The sequence below is a fragment of the Hippopotamus amphibius genome, chromosome 11 (genome assembly GCF_030028045.1).
Source record: "Hippopotamus amphibius kiboko isolate mHipAmp2 chromosome 11, mHipAmp2.hap2, whole genome shotgun sequence".
In the NCBI taxonomy this organism is placed as follows: domain Eukaryota; kingdom Metazoa; phylum Chordata; class Mammalia; order Artiodactyla; family Hippopotamidae; genus Hippopotamus; species Hippopotamus amphibius.
In genome coordinates, this window is record NC_080196.1 from 108,124,610 (window position 1) to 108,149,340 (window position 24,731).

Genomic DNA, 24,731 nt, shown 5'->3' on the forward strand with positions numbered 1-24,731 from the left:
TTTGATTTGTAGTCTGGCTGTGTATAGAACTCTAGATTACGACTTTAGTCAGCACAGAGTAGGTTATGCTGCAATGGCAGATTAACTCTGAAATCTCAGTGTGTAAATAAATGCTTATTGCTTGCTTTCACCAAGTCTGCTGTGGACCTGGGGCACCTCTGGCATCTCCCTGCAGTTGCCCATCATGTCACTCCATGGCTCCAGGTTACTACAGCAGGTGCAAAAGAGACCTGACAGGTCACAAGCTGGTACTAAGTATTTGGCCCAGAAGCAACACGTGACTTTTGCTCACAGTCCATTGGTCAGAAGCAGTCACACGGCCCTGCAGGGATGCGGGGAGAAGTGGATGTGCTCAAGAATAGTTGTGACTGTAAATGTGTGCCGCGTCAGAAGCACATTTCCTCCTGGGATTCTGAAGATATTGGTCCACTAACTTCCAGCTTTCAGTGTTATCACTGTATCAGTTGCCATCTCTTTCTTTCCCAGTCATTTGTATATAATTTTTTTCTCTTTCTGGAAGCTTTGTAGTATCTTTTTGTTATTGCCTAAATTTTAAAATTTTCACCATGACGTGCCTGAGTATTATTTTTTATTCTTTGGGTATACTGAGCATTCCAGGGATTCTTCAATGTGTAAACTTGTCTTCTTCAGTTTGGGGGAAATTTTTAAATTTTCTTTTATAATTTTTTCCCCTTCATTTTCTTTCTTTTCCTGACGAAAGCTCTTTTTTTGTTGAATGTTGGACCTCCTGGATTGATAGATTAATTTCTTTTAGCTTTTTCTCAAATATTTAAGTCAGCTTATTTTTTGGTTCTTTTTTGGGGGAGAATTTTTTCAATTTTTCTTCTATTGAATTTTTATTTTGGCTATAGGAGTTTTTGTTTTCTAACTGTTCTACCCCCACTTTTTAATAAATAGCATCTGACTCGTTTCCGATTTGTGGTATTTTTTCTTAGCCTTGTTTTTATGGCCTTCCCTTCAAGCAGGCTTAGATTCCAGCTTTCTCTCATTTGTCTAAGGTGGTTCACACTGTTGTCATCTGCTGTCATTTGCTTTCCAGTTTTCACTGTCTTTGTGTTTGTTTTGTGTGTGTGTGTAGATAAAGAAGTATATGTTTCATCAGAAGCTCATCCAAAGTTTTTTTGGTTCTTTTTAATAATTTTTGTTTGTTTTGCTAGGATCAGTGAATATTAAAGTCTTTTACTTTGGGTGAAACCCAAATCTAATTTTTATTTAAATATAGGTTTTCAGTGTGTTTTCAGTTAGTGTTGTCATGAAGCCACACCTATGTCACTAAACTTTGTGTAACTTCATTTATGAAATTCATGCTGATCTGTGGTGGGTAACGTGAATTATTTTTAAGTTGGATCATTTTATTTTTTTATTTTTATTTTTTTAATGTATGTATGTATTTTATTGGCTGTGTTGGGTCTTTTCTGCTGTGCGCAGGCTTTCTTTTTAGTTGCGGTGAGTGGGGGCTACTCTTTGTTGTGGTGTGTGGGCTCCTCATTGCCGTGGCTTCTCTTGTTGCAGAGCACGGGCTCTAAAGTGCAGGCTCAATAGTTGTGGCACACGGACTTAGTTGCTCCGCGGCATGTGGGATCTTCCTGGAGCAGGGATCGAACCCGTGTCCCCTGCATTGGCAGGCGGATTCTCAACCACTGCGCCACCTAGGAAGCCCAAGTTGGATCATTTTAAAAGCATCAAGAGATTCCCTGTTTGGCAGCCTATAATAAGTGATTATTTTTGATAATTAAGTTATCATTTTACAATGTGTGTAACCTTTTCCATTTTGTAAGACTTTTATATTTGCTTAATAGGCATGTATCATTCATTTGAATAATTATTGCTGTACAGGGTCCCCTTTATCGCTAATGATCAGTGAATGAGGTTTACATTCGCTCTTAATATACATTTTTTTTTTAACTTTAAAAAATGCTTTTATTCTGCACATTAACCACAAAGGACAATAGCAAAAAATCAGTTTTAAGCAGTTCTTTTCTGTTTTTTACAAATGGAGATTTTAAGTATAAAATTTGTTTAATATTCTCCTTGAAGAATATCCAATCCAAGAAGACAGTGAGTAAACGTCATTGTGTTAACATTTTTTAAGAAAAAACAAAGTTAATCTGATTGTCAGAGATACCTGTAAGGGGAAATATTTATAGTAAACACTTGAAGTTGTGAAGTGTTTATATAGACATTGTATATTATCTATTTATGTTTGCATCTCTAACAGTAATAAAACAGCTTTAACAACATTATCATCACATACAAACAGAGAGTTGTTATCAGTGTTGGTAAGATAATTTTCAAGAATATTTTGAGTGTGCTGCTTGCCCTGGACTGTGAGACCATAGCTGTACACAATTTGCTTCCACTGTACAACCCTGGGAACTCTACCTAACCTCTCTTTTTCTTCATTTCATGATCTGGATAAGAAAGACAAAAACATCTGTACCAAATGGCTGCAGCTAGGAAAAAGTCATCAAAACTTAATATACATTTAATAAATCTTACGTGGATTACTTTTTGTATCTGAAATCTGCTATTCTTTATTAGGGTATATTTATATAAAATGAGGAAAAGATTATTTTAACTAAAATCTCTTATTCTCTAATGCAGATTGAGTTAAGAACTCTTATATGTTCTATGCAAAAGCATTTGAACACATAATTGACAAATTTTTAAATTGGAGCTTTGTGTTAAGACCTAAAGGCTGAGAGCAGTCAAAGCAGTTACTTTACTTTTCAGTTATTTTTACGTGCGTGTTGCCATTAGGAGTTAAAAATTTTTGCTTTAGTAGTTCAGTATATTTAAGAGACTTCATGTATTAACAAATTTTGAAGAAAGAAAAGTAATGAAGGCGCTCCATCGTTATATAAAATAAACAGCAAACAGATATTTGGGCCCTACTTAATTGTCAGCAGTTTGTCAGAAATTCTGGAAGGATCTTACCTACTTGATAGTTTAACCAATAGGTTAATACTTTCTCATAGGCAGTGGAAGTGGTGAGATTGAGAATTTGCTATGTTTTTAGCTAAAACATTGGTAAGTTCCTGGAAAGGTGTAAAAATGTATACATTTAAAAGATTAGCATGTATATACATAAAGGCAGTAATGAATTGGTAATAGGTGTACTGCTTTTTAAATACAACATATTAAGATCTGAATTAAAAAATTGAGGAGTGAGTTTATTTCATTAGTCAAATCTTAGAAGCCAGCTTCATTAACAGTTTAAATGATTGAATTTATCAACATTTATTTTATATTCAATGTAATAGGAATGTATGGAACACAGTTATAGGAAAAGATATTTAGAAGTGCTCACAAAGGGGGCTTCCTAGGTGGCGCAGTGGTTACGAATCCGCCTGCCAACGCAGGGGACACGGGTTCGATCCCTGCTCCAGGAAGATCCCACCAAAAAAAAAAAAAAAAAAGAAGTGCTCACAAAGAAGTTGTCTACAGGTTAAATTTCTGTCTCTGCATATTTTTGTTTTCATTGAATCAGATAATTTTAGAATTTGATGTGTTTTAGAGATCAGCCTCTTTATATGGGAAATCTGAGGCTCTGGACAGTGTCACACAGCCAACTCAGTGCTACCATGTATTTTTTTTTCTAGCCCACAAAGTGGGAGTTGAATCACTTGAAAATTTATTAGCGCTTCTGCTGTAATTATAAATTCATTCTTTTTTTTAAGCTCTTTATTGGAATATAATTGCTTTACACTGTTGTGCCAGTTTTTGCTGTACAACAAAGTGAATCAGCTGTATTATAAATTCATTCTTAATTTTAAATTATATGGCAACTTTAAGTCCTTTTTTCTTAATTTGATTATCTTTAAATGTCTTTCTGTACCTTTGTAGCCTTGCGAATATTCGCATTGCCTTTTAAAGTAAAGCTTATTGTGGGAAGATCCAGAAGCTCTAAAAGAAGTCAAAGCAATTCAATTACATTTACTACATTTCAGTTATTTAGTGAGGAGTCAGAGATTTTACCCTACTTGCAAGCTAGCAGGTTAGCCAGAAGCAGTTTCATGATTGCTGCCAGAAGACAGGAGCCTCCTGGGTCAGAGATGAAGGCCTTTATTACTCAGGATAGCAGCAGGCATCTGGTGGCAGTTCCCTGAGCACCAGTGCCATGTTCAGAAAAGGCTGGGGAGAAAGGAAACTAATTAGGAGGCTATTGCAGTGATGCAGGTGGGGTAGGACAGTAGCTTGGACCAGTGTGGTGATTGGATTCCAAAGGGATTGGATTTTGCACATATTTTGAAGATAGGGATTGAGATTTTGTGACATATTGGATGTGGAGTGAGAGAAAGAAAAGCCATGGATGATTCTGAAGGTTTTTGATCTGAGCATTTGGAAGAATGGAGTAGCCATTGATGAACGTGGGAAAGATTGCAGGTAGAGCAGGTTTGGGGGTGGGATGGGGAAAATCCAGAATTTAGTTTTGAACATGCTGAGTCTCAGATATCTGTAAGATGGTGCAGCGGTAAAGTCAAGAGGGGAGTCGACTATAACTGGGCTAAAGAGATAGTTTGGGAGTGGATGACACATCACTGTTATTTCATGCACGAGAACGGTGACATTGCTGAGGGACGTGTAGATGGAGTGTAGATGGAGAAGAAATGACCAGAGTCAGAGTGCTGGGTGCCCCAGTGTTAAGAGATTAGAGGCAAAGTATCTGAGGAGTGGGCAGCAGTGTCAGATGCTGCTGGTCGGGCTGTAAGATCAGCACTGGAGCTAGTGCTGGGTTTGCAGCGGAGACGTTACAAGTGACCTTGACAAGAGCAGTTTCTGTGTAATAGTGGTGGAGTAGATCTATGGCGTGGGTTTAAGAGAAAATGGGAGCAAGGGAATTGTAGGTCTCAAGTATGCATGATTTTTTCCAAGGTGTTTTGCTGCAGGGGGGATTAAAGAGATAGAACCATAGATGATGGGCAAAGTGGGTTCAGGAGAAGTTTATTTGTGTCAGTGAGAAGTGACATTTTTAGGAGTGATCCAGTAGAGGGAAATTGTTGGCACGTGAAGGAGACCAAGTGCACAAGTGGAGGGGGCCTTATATAGAAATCCACCACCCTATAGAAAGGTGCGTGGATTTATGTAGTAAAAGGATGGACATTGGTTGATGTGGTGTTGGAGTCTGAAGTTTTCTTCTGAAGTTCTTAATTTTCTCGGTGAAATAGGAAACTGGGCCATCAGCTGAGCTTGAAGATGGGGGAGTAGTTGTTGGAGGCGTGAGGAAAGATGTGACGTGGTCAGCAAGGAAGGTGAGAGGTGAATGGACCAGGGGAATGTAGTGTGATTTCCAGGTGGCATTAAGGCTCCACCTGAGGTTCATGGTGATGACTACAAAGTGAGGCCAGCCAGAGTGGTCACTTGTTTCTCAGCCACCTTCCTTGTAAGGGTGCAGGCGTGGTTCAGGCAGAGTCGGTTTTAACCGGCGTTGTGGTTTTGCCAAGAGAGTTTTTCTGAGTGAGAATGGAGGAAGGGAATTGAAGGTATGTGCTCGGGAATGTTGGTGGTTAATCATGGAGTATAAGCTGAAGTAGGGAGGGCAGAGGGTCCTTGAAGAGCTAGTGGGGTTATTACTCTTACCATTTAAACTTTGAATATTTCATATACCAAATAAAATGTATCAGATTTGCAACAAGTTCTTCTAAGTGGGCTGAGGAGAAGAAGGAGGCTGTCTAGGTTCTAATAAAACAAAAGTAATACAGTATTCTTATCTATTGACTGACTTTTTTGTTTGGTGGTCATGACATGTATGAAAGCCAAGCAAAGACCTTGCATTCTGCTCTAACCTGATAGGTTTACTCAGCCATTCCCTTTAAAAAAGTACCTTAAGGACAAACAACCTTATAGACTGTATTTGTATAAAAACATTCCATGTTTATCATAGAGTTATTTTGAAAATAAGGTATTAAAAATAATATTTACAAAGTCTTCTGTGATCCAGTTGACAGTTATGCTGTATTTCTTTCTGGTCTGATTTTCCTCCCTATTCTTTCCACATAATCGAGGCCACACTTTACATAAGATTTTGTTTCCTGTGTTTTTGCACTTAACAAATGAACAATATGAACTTTTCTCCCATGTTATTTATAACTCTATAAGTATCAATTTTAGTGGTTCCCTAAAGTTCCATTGTGTAGATGTGTAAGAATTTTGTTTACAGTTCTCATAATGTTGGAAATTAGAATTTCTCATTTTTTAAATTTAAATTTGTTTTTCACCACATAATAATGCAGTGGACATTGTTATGCTTTGTTTTCATATACAGGATTTATAAAAATAGCATTGTTGGGTCAAAGAGTATGAATATTTTTAAGAGTTGCATATATAGCCAAGTGCTTTTTTACAACTATATTAAGATATTTTTAAGTAATGAATATCATAATTTAGAAAAATCTTTACTGATTTGACTTGTGAAAAATCACTACTATTTTAATTTGCATTTCTTTGACTTATGAGGGTCAGTATTTTTCTGTGAATGTGTTGACCCAGTTGGTTATCCCGGTGGAAAAATGCAAATTAATTTCTACCTCACACTTAAGTCAGTACTAATCAAGTATTAATCAAGGACTTACATGTGAAAGGCAGAACTTTTAATAGATAACAAAAGATATGTGCTTTCAGTATTGAAAGAATTGGTTAAGACAATAGAAGCAGCCTACAATAAGGGAAGTCTTACAAATTAAACTAAAATACAGTGAGAAACTTCAGTTCCTCCAGACACCACAAAAAGAATAAAAAGTCAATACACAGGTACTATACAGCTCTAGAAAGAAAAAAGTAGATGATCTGTATAAACTGATATGGAATGATTCCTAGGGGTCTGAAATGTACCTGCCTTCTCATAAATCTTCTGTGTTCTGTATATCTAGTCATGCATTTTAATCAGTTTTTCCTATAACAAGGAAAAAAGAAAAATGTTTAAAAGACAACTCATTTTATTTGCCACCAGTGATATAGGAGGGTTCCAGTTTGCATTCTTGCTAAGGCTGGGTCTTGTCCTTCTAGTGGGTGGGTGGTGGTATCTCACTGTGGTTTTTATTTACATTGTCCTCAGGACCAGTAGTTAAATTAAGTACCTTTTCATGCACTTACAGGCCGGCCATTTGTATGTCTTTGGTAAAAGGTCTTATTTAAGTCTTTTTCCCATTTAAAAACAGGTATTTGTCTTATCATTCAATCTTAAGAGTTCTTTACATACTTTTCTGGGTACAAGTCCTTTATCAGATATATGATCTGCAACTATTTCCTCACAATCTGTGACTTTTCTCTTGATGCATTTTGGAACACAAAAGTTTATAATTTTAATGAAGTCCCAGCGTTTAGTGGTTTTTTATGAGTAAGCGTCTCAGTTGTATGCTGTTACTCCAAAATGCTGAAATGGTTGCTTTTGACAGTTTGGCCCAGCTTTATAGCTGCTTTTTACAGAGAGGATTTATCAGCTTCCTTTTCCATCATGCCAGAAGCAGACCCCCCTTGGTATATACGTTTTTTAATTCCCATTTTCAGATGAGGAAACTGAGGCATGGATGCCCAAGGTTTTAGGCAGTGGTGGCTGTGATTTGAACTTGGGCAGGGTGGCTGCAGAGTCTGTGCTCAGAACCACAGGGCTCTGTCCTCCCAGGCCACATAATGTGTTAACACAGTCAGATAAGGTGACACATGATAGGAAACTGCCAACGGTCAGCTCTTGTGTCTGTTGCTTGGCAACTTCCTTTGTGACTTCGGGGTAATTGTTAAACATGCTAAAGTTTCGTTTACTCGTCTATAAAATGGAGATAAAGATAGGACCTTCCGAATAGAGTTCTTGTGAGGATTCAAGAAAATGAGTGTGTGTGTTTTATACATAGTAACTGCCTAGTGGATGATGGTTGTGGTGGTATTGGTAGTAGAAATAGTCTACTAGCAGGAGTAGCAATAGTGACAGGACACCTCCCCTGTTCCTCCCGCTGTGAGTTAGGTCTCTCCTCTGAATGATGATCGCATCCTAAATATGTTTCTTTTACAACCCTTTTGCAAATGTTTGCTTGCTTATATTCTGAACTAGAATCTAAGGGCCTGGAAGGTAAGGACTTTATCTTTCATCCCCGTGTTTTTACTGTGGTTTGCAGCTATCTCCTTATACTGTTCAAGGAAGTGCAGTGTTTTATCAGTGTCAAGACAAGTATGTGAGCTGGAGTGATAGGTACTGTAGGAGAGAGAGGCAGAAGGTGGGCATAGCTGAGGAAACTTACAGAAATTGTAGTGAATGATGAGAACCACTTTTTTGGGGTGAGCTCAGTGGTCCTGAGGTTGTTAGATGTTAGGGGTTTGGCTGGATCTGGTGTTCATTCCTAGTGTTCAGAGGGAGCAGAGCCACTGGGAGATTGAGTCGTGAATAGGAAGCAAAAGACTGAAATAAGAGAGTGAGGTACCTGGGATGAGGCAAGGCAAGGCGCAGAGGGGGAGACGCTTCAGGAGATTAGAAGCTGGGGAGAACTGGGAACAGTTTCAGAAGGTTTAGAGAGCTGGATGATTAAGGAAAGCAGTTGAGACCTTTGACCCTGAGGGCATCAGAGTCCTGCTTTTCATGACACCAGGTGGCTGAAACACACAGACACACATTCCTTTACCTAGGCTGCATGTACTCTTTTGTAAGGGGAGGGAGTGGTAGTTGTTCTGTAGTAAAGTAAAACCTGCTCAATTGTAACAGGAAGATCTACTGTAGAAAATGTAAGTCTGCTTGTATATAGTGCTTTGTGATCCTATTCACTGAAAGTGTAATCACTGATATTTGGATATTCTTTGAGACATTTACTGTGCATATTTAGCCATATAAATAAGTACAGAAATGAGATTGTATTTGCATTTTATTTTGTAACTTGCCTTTTTCCAACAATATATCTTAAACTCCTTTACATAATATTCCACGATATTGATGGATTATAATTTATTACACTAGTCCACTGATTTTTTTTTTTAATTAAGTAATTTATTGGCTGCATTGGGTCTTTGTTGCTGTGCACAGGCTTTTCTCTAGTTGCAGCGAGCGGGGGCTGCTCTTCATAGTGGTGCATGGGCCTCTCATTGTAGTGGCTTCTCTTGTTGCAGAGCACAGGCTCTAGGCCTGTGGGCTTCAGTAGTTGTGGCACACGGGCTCAGTAGTTGTGTCTCACAGGCTCTAGAGCACAGGCTCAGTAGTTGTGGCGCACAGGCTTAGTTGCTCCGTGGCATGTGGGATCTTCCCCGACCAGGGTTTGAACCCGTATCCCCTGCATTGGCAGGCGGATTCTTAACCACTGCACCACCAGGGAGTCTCAGTCCACTGATTTTTGATGTGTGTCTTTATTTTTGCTCCCTGATATTTAGATTAATTCCACGTTTTTACCAAAATGAATTGCGCAGCAGTAGTCTTGTGTAGTGATTAAGTGTGCTCTTTCTGTAGAATCAGTTGTGTGACCTTATACAAGTGCTGAGATCTCTGACTCAGCGTCCCCATTTATACAGTTACTATTGTTGCTACTATTGTTAGCTGTAAGCACCTGTATAGCTTCATATGTGGTGGGCATTTTTTAAGGACATCACATTTATGACCACATTTAAACCTCACAGCTAACTTGTTTGATCGATACTGTTACTCCTAAGATCACACAACAGATAAAAGGTGGAGCTGGGATGGACATGAACTCGTGCCTTCTGGTACCAGATGACGCCTTCCTACTGTGTCACGCTTCCTATGCCTAGTGCTAAGCTCACTGGATTACCAGGGTTAAATGAGACACAGTGTATTCCAGAGGCTGAGACCAAGGCCTGGCACATATTAGGCCAATACGTGGCCTATATTTACCAGTAGTAGGCCATTACTAGGTAAATGATCTAGTAATGTTAGTTTTTTTTTTTTAATTCTGTAGGGAACATCATTTTCCATATGTCCCTGTTTTTGACATGAATATATATCCAAAAGACAAGTCCCTAATAGCATAATTACTTGGTTAAAGCATATGTGAATTTTAAAATTTTGATAAATATTTTCAAATAATCCTTCACAAATTGTACCAACTTACACTTCAGCGGTTAGTTATCAGTGCTAGTTTCCTACACCCTTGCCAACATTGTTATTGATTTAGTTTTCTCAGACTCATGGGTGAAAGATATTATCTTGTTTTCCATTTTAAAGTTGATATACAATTTACGTACAGTGAAACTCACTCTTTATAGTGTACAGTCTGTTGAGTTTATACAAATACATTCAGTCATGTAACCACCACCACAGTCTCAGAGTAGAAGAGTTCCCATCACACCCAAATTCCTTTAATTTCTTTGTGGTGAATGAATTGAGAATCTTCTAGGGTGTTGACGGGCCACTTGAATTTGTTTCCTCCTCGCTTGATTTCTCTCTTGCTTGTTTTCTTGACTTCTTTCCTTCCATCATTCCTCTGTGTGAACTGTTCCTTTGTATATTTTGCCCATTTACTTACAGGATTGTGTGGCTTTCTCTTACTGATTTCTAAGAGCATGGTCTATGTGATAAAATTAATCCTTGGTCCTATGTGCTTGCAGTTTTCCTTCGGTTTGCATTTTGGCTTTATTTATGCTATATTGGCTATCCAGAAATGTATACATTTTGCATTGTTACATTTGTCAATCTTTTCCTTTATGCAGTTGAGGTTTTGTGTTATGCATAGAAAGGCTTTCTTGCAGTGCAGGTTTTTTAATAAGAGTATCCTTCAACTTTATTTATTTATTTACTTATTTATTTATTTCGTTTGTGTATTTGATCTTCTGGAATTTATTTGTACGTAAGAAATAAAGTCAAAGTCTTACTTTCCCCACCACTCCCAGATGGTTTTCCAACCTACTCTCATCATTTCATTAATAACCCACCTTTCCTCCAATAGTTAACCTGTCTTCTTAGTCACAGACTCTTTCCTATGTGTCTTGGTCTGTTTCTTGACTTTTAGTCTTTGTCCCTCCAGGTTTAAGCTCTCACACTGTGTTCTGACATCCTGTACAGCTCATCCTCGCTTATTTGTCCTTTAGGATTTTCCTTATTCTTTTCATTGTTTATATGTCAGAGTTAACTTCAGTATCATTTTGTCAGATTTCTTCCAAAGACATTGGTGTTTTCATGGGATCTTGAATTAATATTTTAACAGAATTGAATTGTTTTATCGAAGAACAAAATGGGTCTTTCTATAATTTTAGATCTCTCATGATCCTCTGAGGAGTTTTAGAGTTTTTCATGAAGTTCTGGATGTTTTAAAAGTTAATTTCATCTTTTAAAAAACCATTATTAGTAGAATTTAGTCTTTTATTATTTTTTAAAATTATTTTATTTTATTTATTTGTTGGCTGTGTTGGGTCTTCGTTGCTGCACACGGGCTTTCTCTGGTTGCTGTGACCAGGGGCTACTCTTCATTGTGGTGCTTGGGCTCCTCATTGTAGTGGCTTCTCTTGTTGTGGAGCACGGGCTCTGGGTACATGGGCTTCAGTAGTTGTGGCACACAGGCTCAATAGTTGTGGCTCGCAGGCTCTGGAGCACAGGCTCAATAGTTGTGGCGCAGAGGCTTAGCTGCTCTGTGGCATGTGAGATCTTCCCAGAGCAGGGCTCGAACCCATGTCCCCTGCATTGGCAAGTGGATTCTTAACCACTGTGCCATCTAGGAATTAGTCCTAGTCTTTTATTATATTTTCTTACCAGCTTTTAAAAAATATAGAACTTCTAGTGATTTTTACATATGTATTTTGTAAGCAGTTACTTAACTGAGTTTTCTTTTCCCCCCAATAGTTTTTCAGCTGCATCTGTTGTATTTCCAGATATTCATTCAGTCATGTCACTTGTAAATAATGACAGTTTGTCTTCTTCTTTCCACTATGTATACTTATTACTTACTCTTGTCTAATTAATTGGTTAATATGTTAAAATAATGCTAATTAATAGTATTGCTATTTGGAATCCTTGTTGCTGGCTTTCAGCATTTCTTCATTATACATTAGGGCTCATAACTTTGTTATACGTATTATATGTCCATCTATTTCTGTCTTACAAAGATTATTTTTGGGGGGGAGTCAGGAATTGATGTTATTTTTTCAGATCTTATTTGTTATTTATAGCTATAATCATATGATTTTGCTTCTTTGATCTGTGGTAAATTATATTAATAAATTTACAACGATACAGCCATGTTAGCAATCCTGGAATATACCTTATCTAGTTGAATTGTTTCTGCTGAGTACTCTCAGTGTTGGCTGATATTTAAGATTTCTGTTTCGGTATTCATAAGTGAGATTGGTGTTTTGGATTTTTAAAATTTGTCTTTGTCCAGTTGTGGTATCAATGTTCTTTTGACTTCAAAAATAAATTGGGGAGCCTTTTTTTTTTCTCTATCTGCCCTGAAGTAGTTTAGTGAGTATTGGACATATATCTTTAGTGACTTGTCACTCTTTCTGCCCAAAGGAAGAGAGGGCCATGGTAGTTCTTGCATGACTTTCTCAGGTTCTTTGCCAGCTGTTAGCCTTTTTTGGATTCCTGCCTCTTCTGATGCAGATTTTGGGAATGTGTATTTGCCATAAAATTATCCATTCATCTGAGTTTCAGGTTAATTTTCATAGCATTTCGAAGTACTCTTAGTATTTTGATTTCTCATAGATCCACAATTATTGCTGTTTCCATGTCTAGTTTTTTAATTATTTATTTGCTGTGTTGGGTCTTCGTTGCTGTGCGCGGGCTTTCTCTAGTTGTGGCGATTGGGGCTACTCTTTGTGGCAGTGCATAGACTTCTCGTTGCTGTGGCTTCTCATTGCAGAGCAAGGGCTTTAGGCGTGTGGGCTTCAGTAGCTGTGGCATGTGGGCTGAAAAGTTGTGGCTCGCGGGCTCTAGAGCACAGGCTCAGTAGTTGTGGTGCACAGGCTTAGTTGCCTCGTGGCATGTGGGATCCTCTCGGACCAGGGCTCAAACCTGTGTTCCCTGCATTGGCAGGCAGATTCTTAACCACTGTGCCACCAGGGAAGTCCCTCCATTTCTAATTTTTTGTAAATACATTTTCTCCTCATTCTTGATTATGACAGCCAGTTGTTGTTAGCATATGCCGTTTTTCATTCTTTTCTGTTAAAGGATTTTTTTTTCAAAACAGTTAGGATTGGTATTTATCAGTTAACTGAAACACTGCACTTAAATATGCACTCATGCACTTTTAAGCATTTTATTTTAAATTAAAACAAGTAAATATGCACTCTCATTCGTTTCCAAGTATAGGACCAATGTCTTTTCTTTAAATATTTAGTGACTAAACTCAATCAGTTTGGATTATGTCATCTCTAGTCTTCCAGAACACATCATCTGTGACTTCTAGTTTGACACTTCTTTTAAGTACGATTAGAAGTTAATCACATTAGCAAAGCAATCTTTGTACAAAGGCCTAAATTTTGTTTTGAACTAATGTTTTCATAGTCCTTTAGAGTGGTTTTGCTTACACCTAATTCCACAGAAAAAGTTTTCAGCCACCTGCATTTTTTTAGTGTTTACAAATCAATTAACTTTTTTTGTAGAAAGAACTTTAAAAAAAAAAAAGAATCTGAGTTCAGAAAAGTTTGGATGAGCATCAGCAATGCCCAGAAACTATTTCAGGTCTAAGTGACCAGGCGATCGTGTTCCTGGTCTCAAGTAGAACACAAGTAGGTATAACTTAGCTGATAGAACAAGAAGATCACAGGAATGCTGAAGAAGAGGAGAGTTGGAAAGAGATGGCTAATAGAAATTTTGTGATATTTTAAACTTTATGAAGCAATTGGTTTTAGTGTGTTGTTTTTATGTAACATATGATTGAATTTTAAAAACCAGATCTGAAAGTCTTATTCTTCTTAAAAGTTGGGTGTATCCCATTTATATTTATTGGTATAACACACACTGGGGCCTGAATTCCATTACATCTCCTGTTGTATTGGTCATTGCTCTTATTTTCTTTTTTATTATATGATCTGTTTATTTCTCTCATTTCTACTTCTGTCTTTATAGATAGGCTTTAGTATCTGGTTTTCATTTTTCCTTTTTAATAAAGGTAGTGGCAGGTAGTGATCTGACAGATTCAGGAGCAGTGGAGTAGAATCCGCATACTGCTGAAGGTGTCTCGAGCGAAGCCTTGTGCCGTTGTTTGAGTTACTAACTGAACCAGCTGGTTTTCCATGACACACCACTTCTATCTAAAAGAACAACTGACAAGCTATGGTTAATCAACTTGAGTGTGTAGTCAGTATTTGCTCATAAATGATCAAAGTAAAGCCTTTCACTTGACTGACAATATCATTGCCCATGCTAAATTCAAGCTTTCAGGCAAAATTAGAACTGTGGAAAACTTCTCTCTACCACTCTTGGCTTAACTGCTTCCCAATACTTAATGACTTTCCTGATTAGATCAGTGGTGATGCTGAATGTAATTTTTGGATATTGTATAATGAAATAACTAATACATGATGTTAAAAAATCATGCATGCATAAAAGATTCATTCAAAATGTAACCTGGACAAATGGATTTAAATATAATGAGTAAAAAATTGTTGATATGGTTGTAGATTTCTCAGCACTACTAACTTTTAAGAAACTATCACTTGATTTTGTTCTAGTATCACAAGAAGACTATCTACAGTTATATGAAAAGGCTATTAAGTAAAATATCCTCCCTTTTCCAGTTCTATATTTGTAGGAGGTGGGATTTTCTTCTTACACTTTAGCCGAAACAACATATTGTAACAGATTGAATGCAAACGCAGATGAGAGTCCAGTTGTCTTGTCAGACAGAAAGAAGATTTACAATAATGTAAAACAGTACCACTTCTCTCACCAAGTTTTTATTGTTTGGGAAAATGTATTTTTCTTGAAAAGTTATTTATGTTAACATGTAATGAGTAAACTCATTTTTAAATGAATTAATAAATATTTTTAAATCTCAGTTTTAATTTCTAATAGGGATTGAATGTAATAGAGTAAAAAAATTCTTGATGTAGTTTCGGATTTCCCAGAGCTACTAAGTTTTAAGAAACAATTTCAATAGATATAACCCATAAAGACAAAGCTTTCTGTGGTCTTCAATAATTTTTAAAAGCACAAAGAGGTCCCGAGATATGAAAGTTTGGGAACCACTGACTTAAGCACTAGCACAACCAACAGGGCAGCTTATTATCGGGGAAAAATGTGAGCTTTGGCGTCAGCAGCCAGGTTCAAAGTCTGAATCTGCTATTTTTCCTAGTGGCAAATTATGTCACTTATTTGGGCAAATTCTTATCTCTCTAAGACCCAGTTTCCTCACTTGTCAAATGGCACTAATAAAGTTATTTTGTTCGTTGAACGTTAGGTAGTTGTTTTGATGTTGACTTTAAAAATTAGGTGTTACAATGACAAGCATAACTGCCTCCAATCATTCCTTAAAAACGAGATTGTGAAATTATTTGAAGATATTATCTTCTGCCTGTATGGGTAAAGTATTCATGTCTAAAACTTCCTCTTGAACCTTTATACACGTTTTCAAGTATATGTGTAAACTTAAAATTTTACAATTAGAAAAGCAGTGAAACTAATTCAGAACATTTACTTCGGCATGATGAGGCAGATGGTAATCCTATAAAAAGATGGCATATATTTTTGGAAGTGCAAACAGAAAAACAGATACTCTTAAAAATTCCAGAGTAATCTTTGCCTAGAAAATGAAGGGAAGAGATAAAAGACCATATGGCCTTATAGAAGTTTTTGTAGTTTCTAATGTTTAGGATTGAATTTTGTTTATTGAATGTTATATTGAGTTGCATATAGGTTGGTAGTTGAAAAAGGAATAATTATCAAGTAGATAATTACCAAGTACTTCTACTGTGGTTATGGGTCTTGTTTTCTATGAAATGGATGTGATGGTGGGAATCAGAACCATTTGAGCCCCAGATCTAGTAAGGGTAATTTAAGTGTAGTACTTACCACATCAGAGGCGGTGACTGATTCTGCTGTGGAGGCAATTACATACATCTGCATCAAGTTGTCCATCGTTGTGGACCAGTGTTCTCATTCATTTTACTTTGTTATTTAACAAGTACTTATTGAGTGCCTTCTTTTGGCCAGATATAAGCTAGGTGCTAGGATAACGTGCTATGAAAAAAATGGACATAGTTTCTGCTTTTGTGTCGATTATAGTCTGCTGGTGTGATAGATATTAATCAAATAGTTATACAAACAGATGTAAGCCTACATCTCAGATGAAAATTGTAGGCCAGAGAGGTATGCAGCATTCTGAGATCCTGTAATTGGGGCATTTCACCTAATCAGGAAGAGCAAGGTATGTTCCCCGAGGACTTGACAGATGAGCTGAGGTGTGAAGGAATCAGTCAAAGAGCAGAATAAACAAACAAACAAAAAACCCAAAAAACCAACAAAACAACAACAACCAAAAAGCCAATTCAAATCAAACAGTTCTGTGCTGAGTGCTGGTGTGGTGGATATGAATGGAGCGAAATCACCAAAAATAGCCAGACTGTGCAGAACTTTACTGACCGTGTCAAGGAGTTCTGTAACTTTTCCCTAAATGATGGTAAATGATCGCTTGGGGGGGGGGTGTAAGGGAGGTGAAGATGGGCAGGGTATCTGATCACCACACCTGATGAGGTTTGCGTGGCTAAAATTAACTCAGTTACTGAGCGCCTCCTGTGCCCTTGCTATGTCCTGAATGCTTGGGACACATCAGTGAGTAAAGCAGAGTTCATAGCCCTGCTTTTGTAAAGCTTATGTTCTTTAAAAGAGGGAGAGATTTACAGAGAACCTCATAAGACAGTTCTGTTGTCTGCCAGGGAAAATGCGCACGGTAAGAGGGTCTGTGTTGCAGCCTAAATGGCATGGTCAGGGCAGGTCTCGTTGAGAAAGCGACAGTCTGAAGACTTGAAAGAAGTGGGGGGTTGGCTGTGTGTTCGTAGTGTCCACAGAGAATCAGGAGGCGGGTGGAGAGGGCAAGGGAAGAGTGGTGTAAGAATGGGAGCACACGTGGGCCTTACAGTCCAGTGTAAAGACGTGTCTTTTACTGAGAGAGATGGAAAGCTATTTCAGGTTTTACTCTTCCTGCAGTTTGGCGTTGGATTCGAGGAAGACCAGAGTGTATGTGGGCAGGAGATTAGGCTGTTGCCTTCTTATAGGCTGCCTAGATCCTGCGGTGTGTTCTTATTCAGGCCTCCTTTCCACATCATGTTCTGGATCTTTCTTCATCTTCTGGACCTACTTTTCACAGCTTACCTAGTTATGGATCCCTAACACTTGGGCTTACAGTATGTGGCATGTGCTGTAAATGTCTTCCATCCAACCTTGGAATGAATCTGTTTGTGTTCCCAGCTGCATTAACTGAGTCTACGCGTGTGCGTGTGCACACACATGTTTCTAATGACTATTATATCCATAGCTGGTAGAGCCAGAAGAGTTTGCAAATACAACTATTTTCCTGCCAGAACTGAAATTGAATGTTACTTTATGTCACTAAAATTATATCACAAAATTGGGGCATTATGAAGAATTACTTGCAAATGGAAATTAGCTGTGAATAAAACCTTTCTATGCAGTTGACTCATGTTTGAGTCTCTCCAGTGCTTATATGTTGAACTTGAATTCTCCCCACCCATCCATTGTTAGAAAAATTTGAGGTGTGGGGCGTGTTAGGGAAACTTGGATAGTCCTCCCTTAGAGCTCCAAATGGCTCAAATGATTGTTTTAACATCTTACATTTTATACAGAAACTGTTCATCTACTTTTCAGATGAGGCCATTTGAGACCCCTGGGTTTTTTTGGTCTGTTTTTGTCATCGAGGTTACATTCCTGGTGGGTTTGTGTTGGAGAGAATGATATGTGGGCTCAAAACTGATAAGTGCATATCTAAACTAGACCATGTTGGTATTTGAAACTTTAGTTCTTCTCATTGCACTTAGAACCAGGCCCAGATACCTTGCTGTGCCTGTCTAGTGCCCACCCCTCCTTTGTGCCTTGGACTTCAGGCACACTGGGCTTCTCAGCGTTGCGTCTGCTGTTTCCCACCTCGGGGCCTTTGCACATGCTCTTCCTTCAATCTAGAAAGTTGTTCACTCAGCCTTCGTTTGCATGACTGGCTCCTCCTCATCATTCCAGCCTTGGTCTAAATATTTGGCTGTCAGAGAGGCCTTCGAGATGGGTCTTACGTGTTTATGGAGTCTAGAGTAGGAAGCCTGGTATTCTCTGATCGCCTCCCTTTACAAACCGTCATGTCCTCCTTGCTTTACTTGTTTCATGTCTGCACTCTCCAGGTGGCTACTCCCAGGAAATGGTGAGCCCTGGGACCTTAGGCCCACTGGCTCTGTTACCACCAAGGTGCATTCTTCTCACTTAAAAAGTTTTCTCTGAAGATAGAAGACCTTTTTTGTAGGTCAGGACTCCTTTGAGGGTCTGAGGAAAGTGACAGGTAGAGAAAGGAATATAAACAAAGTATTTGGTCTGTGAGTTCAGGGGATTGGCAGAACCACTAAGACCCAGTGTGAATGTCACCCACACCCTAGCATGTAGTGGGTTAGGGTGCAGCTAGAAAGCAAAATTAGGACTCACTATACCCTCCCCTGTGTCTTTATTTACAACCTAGTCTGACTTAGAGAGCTTTTAATCATGGGTCATGTTCAAAGTTTACTGCTTCAAGATACTCTGTCAAGAGATTGTATTGTGTCTGTCCAGCCTCTTCCTGACGTTTTCCTTGACCTGTCTTGGAGCTCACAGATTTCATCTCTTAGTTTTGAATCACACATCTTAACTCCTCTTAGATCTAGTAGAGTATGTTATAAATGGAGGGGGAAAGGGCAGTAGAGGGCTTTATGAAAGGTAGCTTACAAACAAGAAGGGACCATCTGTGGTGCCTACTGTAACATTTTGAGACTGAGGACAATTTTATGTTTCTTTTGAATCCTCATGACAGCATAGTCCTTATGTAGGTATCGCCATTGTTCTGCTACTTTTCACCCAGCCTCAATTTGTGAGATCAAAGATACTTTTTATTTTTAGGTGTACTTATGCAACTACAGGGTACTAAGTATTGGGGGGGAGGAGTGTTATTTAGTATATTTACTTATTTCTCTTTACTAGTATTTATTTGGTAGAATTTCTTAAGTAGTTTTTACATGCCTGAATGCATACCATGTGAAGTATGGGAGTAGAGACCTGGTACAGCTTACTAACTGATGGACATGTGTTTTTCTGTGTGGCCTTTTTTAGGTGGAATTGCTGATCCTTGATCAATTGGCAATGACTCAATTTTTATGACTCAATTTTTATAGGAGGTAGAGTGCTTTATTTTGATACGAGGAGATTTAGCCAGTTTTGCACAATGTGGATTTTTCTCTTTATTCATTTACTTGATAGCTAAGGAATATTTATTTGGTATCAAAGAGGTTCAGCAGTATATATTAAATATCTAATGATAGTTCCTGGTTAGGAGTATACAGATGAATAAGACATGGTGTCTATTTTTTAGTACTACAGTCTGGTTGGAGAGATAAGATATGAATAGTATACAAGCAGTTCTAAGTCACTATGTGACATACTATTAAAGAGGTACAGGTTGAGTATTTGGAGTCCAGAGGAGGGAGGGAATTCCCTTCTGGCTGGCTGATCAGAGATTTCAGGAGGAAGTATATTTTTTTAAGGAATTCCCTGAAAGGTGGATTAGGAAAGAAGAAGAGAACATTTATTAGGAGGTGGAAAATAGCATAAACCAGGCGCAGCAGTAGGAAAACAAAAGACTTCATAATTAAGATTGAAACTGAACTTTTTTTCCTTTTTTTAAATTGAAGTATAGCTGATTTACAATGCTTTAATTTCTGCTCTACAGCAGTGATTCAGTTATATATACTTTAATGTTCTTTTCCATTATGGTTTACCATAGGATATTAAATATAGTTCCCTGTGCTATACAGTAGGACCTTGTTGTTTTTTCATTCTGTACATAATAGTTTGCATCTGTTAATCCCAACCTCCCACTCCATCCTTCCCCCCAACTCTCTCCTTCTTGACAACCACAAGTCTGTTCTCTCTGTTCATGAGTCTGTTTCTGTTTCGTAGATAGGTTCATTTGTGTCATATTTTAGGTTCCATATATAAGTGATATCATATGGTATTTGTCTTTCTCTTTATGAGTTACTTCACTTAGTATGGTAATCCCAAGTTGCATACATGTTGCTATAAATGGCATTATTTCATTCTTCTTTATGGCTGAGTAGTATTCCATTGTATATGTGTACCACGTCTTCTTTATCCATTCATCTGTTGATGGACATTTAGGTCGTTTCCATGTCTTGGCTATTGTAAATAGTGCTGCTATGAACATAGGGGTGCATGTATTAGAGTTTTGTCTGGGTATATGCCCAGGAGTGGGATTGCTGGATCATATGGTAATTCTATTTTTAGTTTTTTGAGGAACCTCCATACTGTTTTCCATAGTGGCTGTACCAATTTACATTCCCACCAACAGTGTAGGAGGGTTCCCTTTTCTCTACACCTTCTCCAGCATTTGTTATTTGTACACTTTTTAATGTTGGCCATTCTGACTGGTGTGAGGTGGTACCTTATTGTACTTTTGATTTGCATTTCTCTAATAATTAGAAATCTGAACTAACATTTTATACCATTCCTAGAAAGTCAGCTGGGCTTGACCCTCTAGGTCAAGCTTTAAATAGATTTACGTGCTTGGGTTTGGGAGATGGTGGGGTGACACTCCAGACAGACCAGATATAAGCCATTTTGGATACTGATCCATTGATCTAGTTTATCAAGAGTTTGCTGATTTTCAGCTATTATTATAAATAGTACTTTCTTTGCAGCATCCCTGTTGTTGGGGCTAAACATGTATGTTTTCTCTGATATTCACAGCCTTCAGTTTTACGGATATTGGTAATTAAATTTTCTTAATGTCTGTGTGAACTGATGCCCAGTTTTTTGGTAGACAACATTGGATTCATTGCTAGTGAGCCAGAAAACTATCACTTAACACAGGGAGGCTTTTATTAGTCTTCAGGTCACCAGTTTCTGCCTGTTAAGACAGATAAATGCAGTTTCTACTACTATGATGAATTGTACTTATCTAGTTGTTATGAGTGTCCCCGGAGGTGGAAGTGTTGCAGCTGCAAGCACCTCTCTGGGGTGCTCTCAGCCGTGCCGCCTACTGGGAACGTGAAGGTGGATGGGCCCCGCTCTCACTGGACTCATGGCTATACAAGGACGTTTCTAGGCTTTTCCTAGATAACATCACAGATTATGGAATTCCTATAATTCATTTTTACAGATGTTTAATATTTTAAAATACATATAGGTTGTTGAATCAGTTAGCCTTGTTATGGACGTGGTGCCTTCTTTTGTTGAGTGTTGGCCGTTTGCAGGACACAGGCTCTTGGCGGGGAAGGCCGGGAATGGTGTGGATGAGTGTGAAGAGGACGAGAGGCTCTTTTGGAGCTGTGTTAGGAAGTATAGGCACACGAACCATAATTAGGGTAAAACCAAAGCAAGGTGCAGAAAGAAAAGAGGTAGAGTAGCGTTTGGTCTGTAAGCATTATCAAATATTCATCAAGTGCTCACTCCATTGTAGGCAGTGATTTACTGTGCTGTGTGAAATGGACAAAACCTGTCCTAATGGTGTGTACCTTCTTATAAATGTACTCGGGTGTCCTTGTTCAGAAGCTAAAGGAGTAAAAGTGACTAAAATAAAATTTTTTGTGGAAATATTTTTTAATGTGACCTTTTAAAAATTTTTATTTTTATTTTTTTAGAAAATGGCTCCAAAGGGTAAATGAAGCTGGAAAAATATGTAGATGCAGCATTGCATACAGCCTCACCAGATGTTCGAAGATAATATTCCCAAGAGAAATTAATCCCCTTGGATTAGATAACTAGTCAGAATGAAGAAAATTAGTCTTAAAACCTTCCGGAAATCTTTCAACTTGAATAAAAGTAAAGAGGAAACGGATTTCATGGTCGTGCAACAACCATCACTAGCCAGTGACTTTGGAAAAGAGGATTCCTTATTTGGTAGCTGCTATGGGAAGGATATAGCCAGCTGTGATCTCAACAGTGAAGATGAAAAAGGCGGAAAGAACAGATCAAAAAGTGAAAGCCTAATGGGTACGTTGAAAAGACGGCTCTCTGCGAAACAGAAGCCGAAGGGCAAGGGCGGCGCGCCCTCCGGGGGCTCCGCGGACGAGGACACCTTCTCCTCCTCCTCGGCCCCCATCGTCTTCAAGGACGTGAGGGCGCAGAGGCCCATGCGGTCCACCTCCCTGCGCAGCCACCACTACAGCCCCACGCCGTGGCCCCTGCGTCCCACCACGTCGGAGGAGACGTGCATCAAGATGGAGGTGCGGGTCAAGGCCCTGGTGCACTCGCCCGGCCCTGGCGCGGCCCTGAACGGCGTGCGCAAGGACTTCCACGACCTCCAGGCCGACACCGCGTGCCAAGAACAGACGAACTCGCTCAAGAGTTCGGAGTCTCAGGATGGGGACCTGCATCTCCACCTGGAAGAACATGTGCCTGTCGTTATCGGACTCGTGCCTCAGGACTACATCCAGTACACTGTGCCTTTGGAGGAGGGGATGTACCCTCTGGAAGGCCCGCGCGGCTATTGTCTGGACAGCTCCTCCCCCATGGAGGTCTCGGCAGTCCCGCCTCCCGTGGCGGGGGGCCCTTTCCCCGAAGACGAGCATCAGGTGGACCAGGACCTCGTCGTGGCCCCGGAGATCTTCGTGGACCAGTCGGTGAGCGGCCTGCTGATCGGCACCACGGGAGTCGTGCTGCAGAGCCCGCGAGCGGGTCACGACGACGCCCCCCCACTCTCCCCGCTGCTACCTCCCCTGCAGACGAATCCGATCCAAAGGCACTTCGGTGGGCTCGCGGGCTCGGACGCCCACGTGGCCGAGAGTATGCGCTGTCACTTGAATTTCGACCCTAACTCTGCCCCCGGGGTCGCCAGAGTGTATGACTCGGTGCAGAGCAGCGGCCCCATGGTCGTGACCAGCCTCACAGAGGAGCTGAAGAAGCTCGCGAAACAGGGGTGGTACTGGGGCCCCATCACCCGCTGGGAGGCGGAAGGGAAGCTGGCCAACGTGCCCGACGGCTCTTTCCTGGTGCGGGACAGTTCTGACGACCGTTACCTTTTAAGCTTGAGCTTTCGCTCCCATGGCAAAACCCTTCACACTAGAATCGAACATTCAAACGGTAGGTTTAGCTTTTACGAACAGCCGGACGTGGAAGGACACACGTCCATCGTGGACCTGATCGAGCACTCGATCAGGGACTCCGAGAACGGGGCCTTCTGTTACTCCAGGTCTCGCCTGCCGGGCTCCGCCACCTACCCCGTCAGGCTCACCAACCCGGTGTCGCGCTTCATGCAGGTGCGCTCCCTGCAGTACCTGTGCCGCTTCGTCATCCGCCAGTACACCAGGATAGACCTGATTCAGAAGCTGCCCCTGCCCAACAAAATGAAGGATTATTTACAGGAGAAGCACTACTGAAAGGTGATGAGAACCCTGCAGCTTGCACTTTGGGAGTAAGAGAGAGAGATTGAAATACAGTTTACAAACTTTTCATTGCTACCAGAATCTTTTGCTGCCATACTGTTTCCGTTTTATGTGTAAAAGGGTAACCAGTTCGATTAGGGGTGGGGCGTGTTGGCACGGTGTCGGGTTTATTTTGGTGAAGAAGGGAAGTGCTGAGAAGTTGTAGCAGTGTGAACTATCTTCCATCGGTGTGCAGAGTAATCGCAATGTGAACCATCAGATTCTCCCTCCCCTCCCCCCCCGTCCTTTGCTGCTATCCACTGTGATTTTTATGCATTAAAAGCACATTTCATGTGTATTCAATTCTAAGTAAAGTTGGATGGAACTTCTAGAATGAACATTGTTATGTCTCTTTCAATGGCCCATTTTCAAAAATAGTGTTGAGTAAACATAGCCGTGTGATAAGTCACAGAATTTACACCTACACTGAAAATGATTTTTAATTTCATACTTTAGGAGGATTTATTTAGAATTATGAACTGACATAATCTTGGGTAATGGAACACAGATCTGCAGCATATCTTTTACAGCATTCATTTCTAAATTATTTTTAAGGTTGTGCTATTTTTTGGTTGTGAGAAGTTGGATTTTTCTGTTGCCTTCATTTCATCTTGTGGTTTGTCTTTTAATAAATGGCCTTACATTAAAAAATTGTAAAGAAATGTATACCACCAGTTTAGAAATCGTTGCCTTTTCTGTCATTAAACTCTGGTACAAATTGGCATAACACATAAAGACCGACGGAACTAGAACTATTAAAGAAATACTAGATGATCGTAGTTTCCTGTGATAAGCAGTTTTTTTGTTATCTACACTTTCCTTTGGTAAAATGTTTTATCTGTGATTTCTTTAGCAGAGTCAGCATTTTCTTGGGTGAATCTGACATGGAAAAGATTTTCATAAATGGACTAGGTCCTCTGCAGCATTTAAGTTTATATAAAGTTTTAAATTGATTTGAATAGAAAGAAAACATTGTTTTAAAGTTGGGTTTTTATTTTTCTTTTATGTAGTCACTGTTAAGATGTGCTAGATTTGACCCTTCCTTCCCCCCACCAAAGAAACAAAAACAAAAAACAAACCCAGTGACTTTAGTTGAAAAATTGTGGAGCACCATGTAAGAAAAGTATTAAAACTGAATCAGGTGTGTGAAAGTGTTTGCCTAC

At 39.4% G+C, this 24,731-nt stretch overlaps 1 protein-coding gene across 8 annotated transcripts in view; it reads left to right on the forward strand.

The window, feature by feature from the left end:
- Window positions 1-24,219, forward strand: part of SOCS6 (suppressor of cytokine signaling 6) — a 30,197-nt gene extending 5,978 nt beyond the window's left edge. For all 8 annotated transcript variants that reach the window (XM_057699620.1, XM_057699617.1, XM_057699616.1 and 5 more), the window contains one exon: window positions 21,787-24,219. In XM_057699620.1, coding sequence (XP_057555603.1) covers window positions 21,916-23,523 — 1,608 coding nt within the window. In that variant the 5' untranslated portion in view covers window positions 21,787-21,915 and the 3' untranslated portion in view covers window positions 23,524-24,219. The remainder of the gene's footprint in view (window positions 1-21,786) is intronic.
- Window positions 24,220-24,731: the final 512 nt, after the last annotated feature.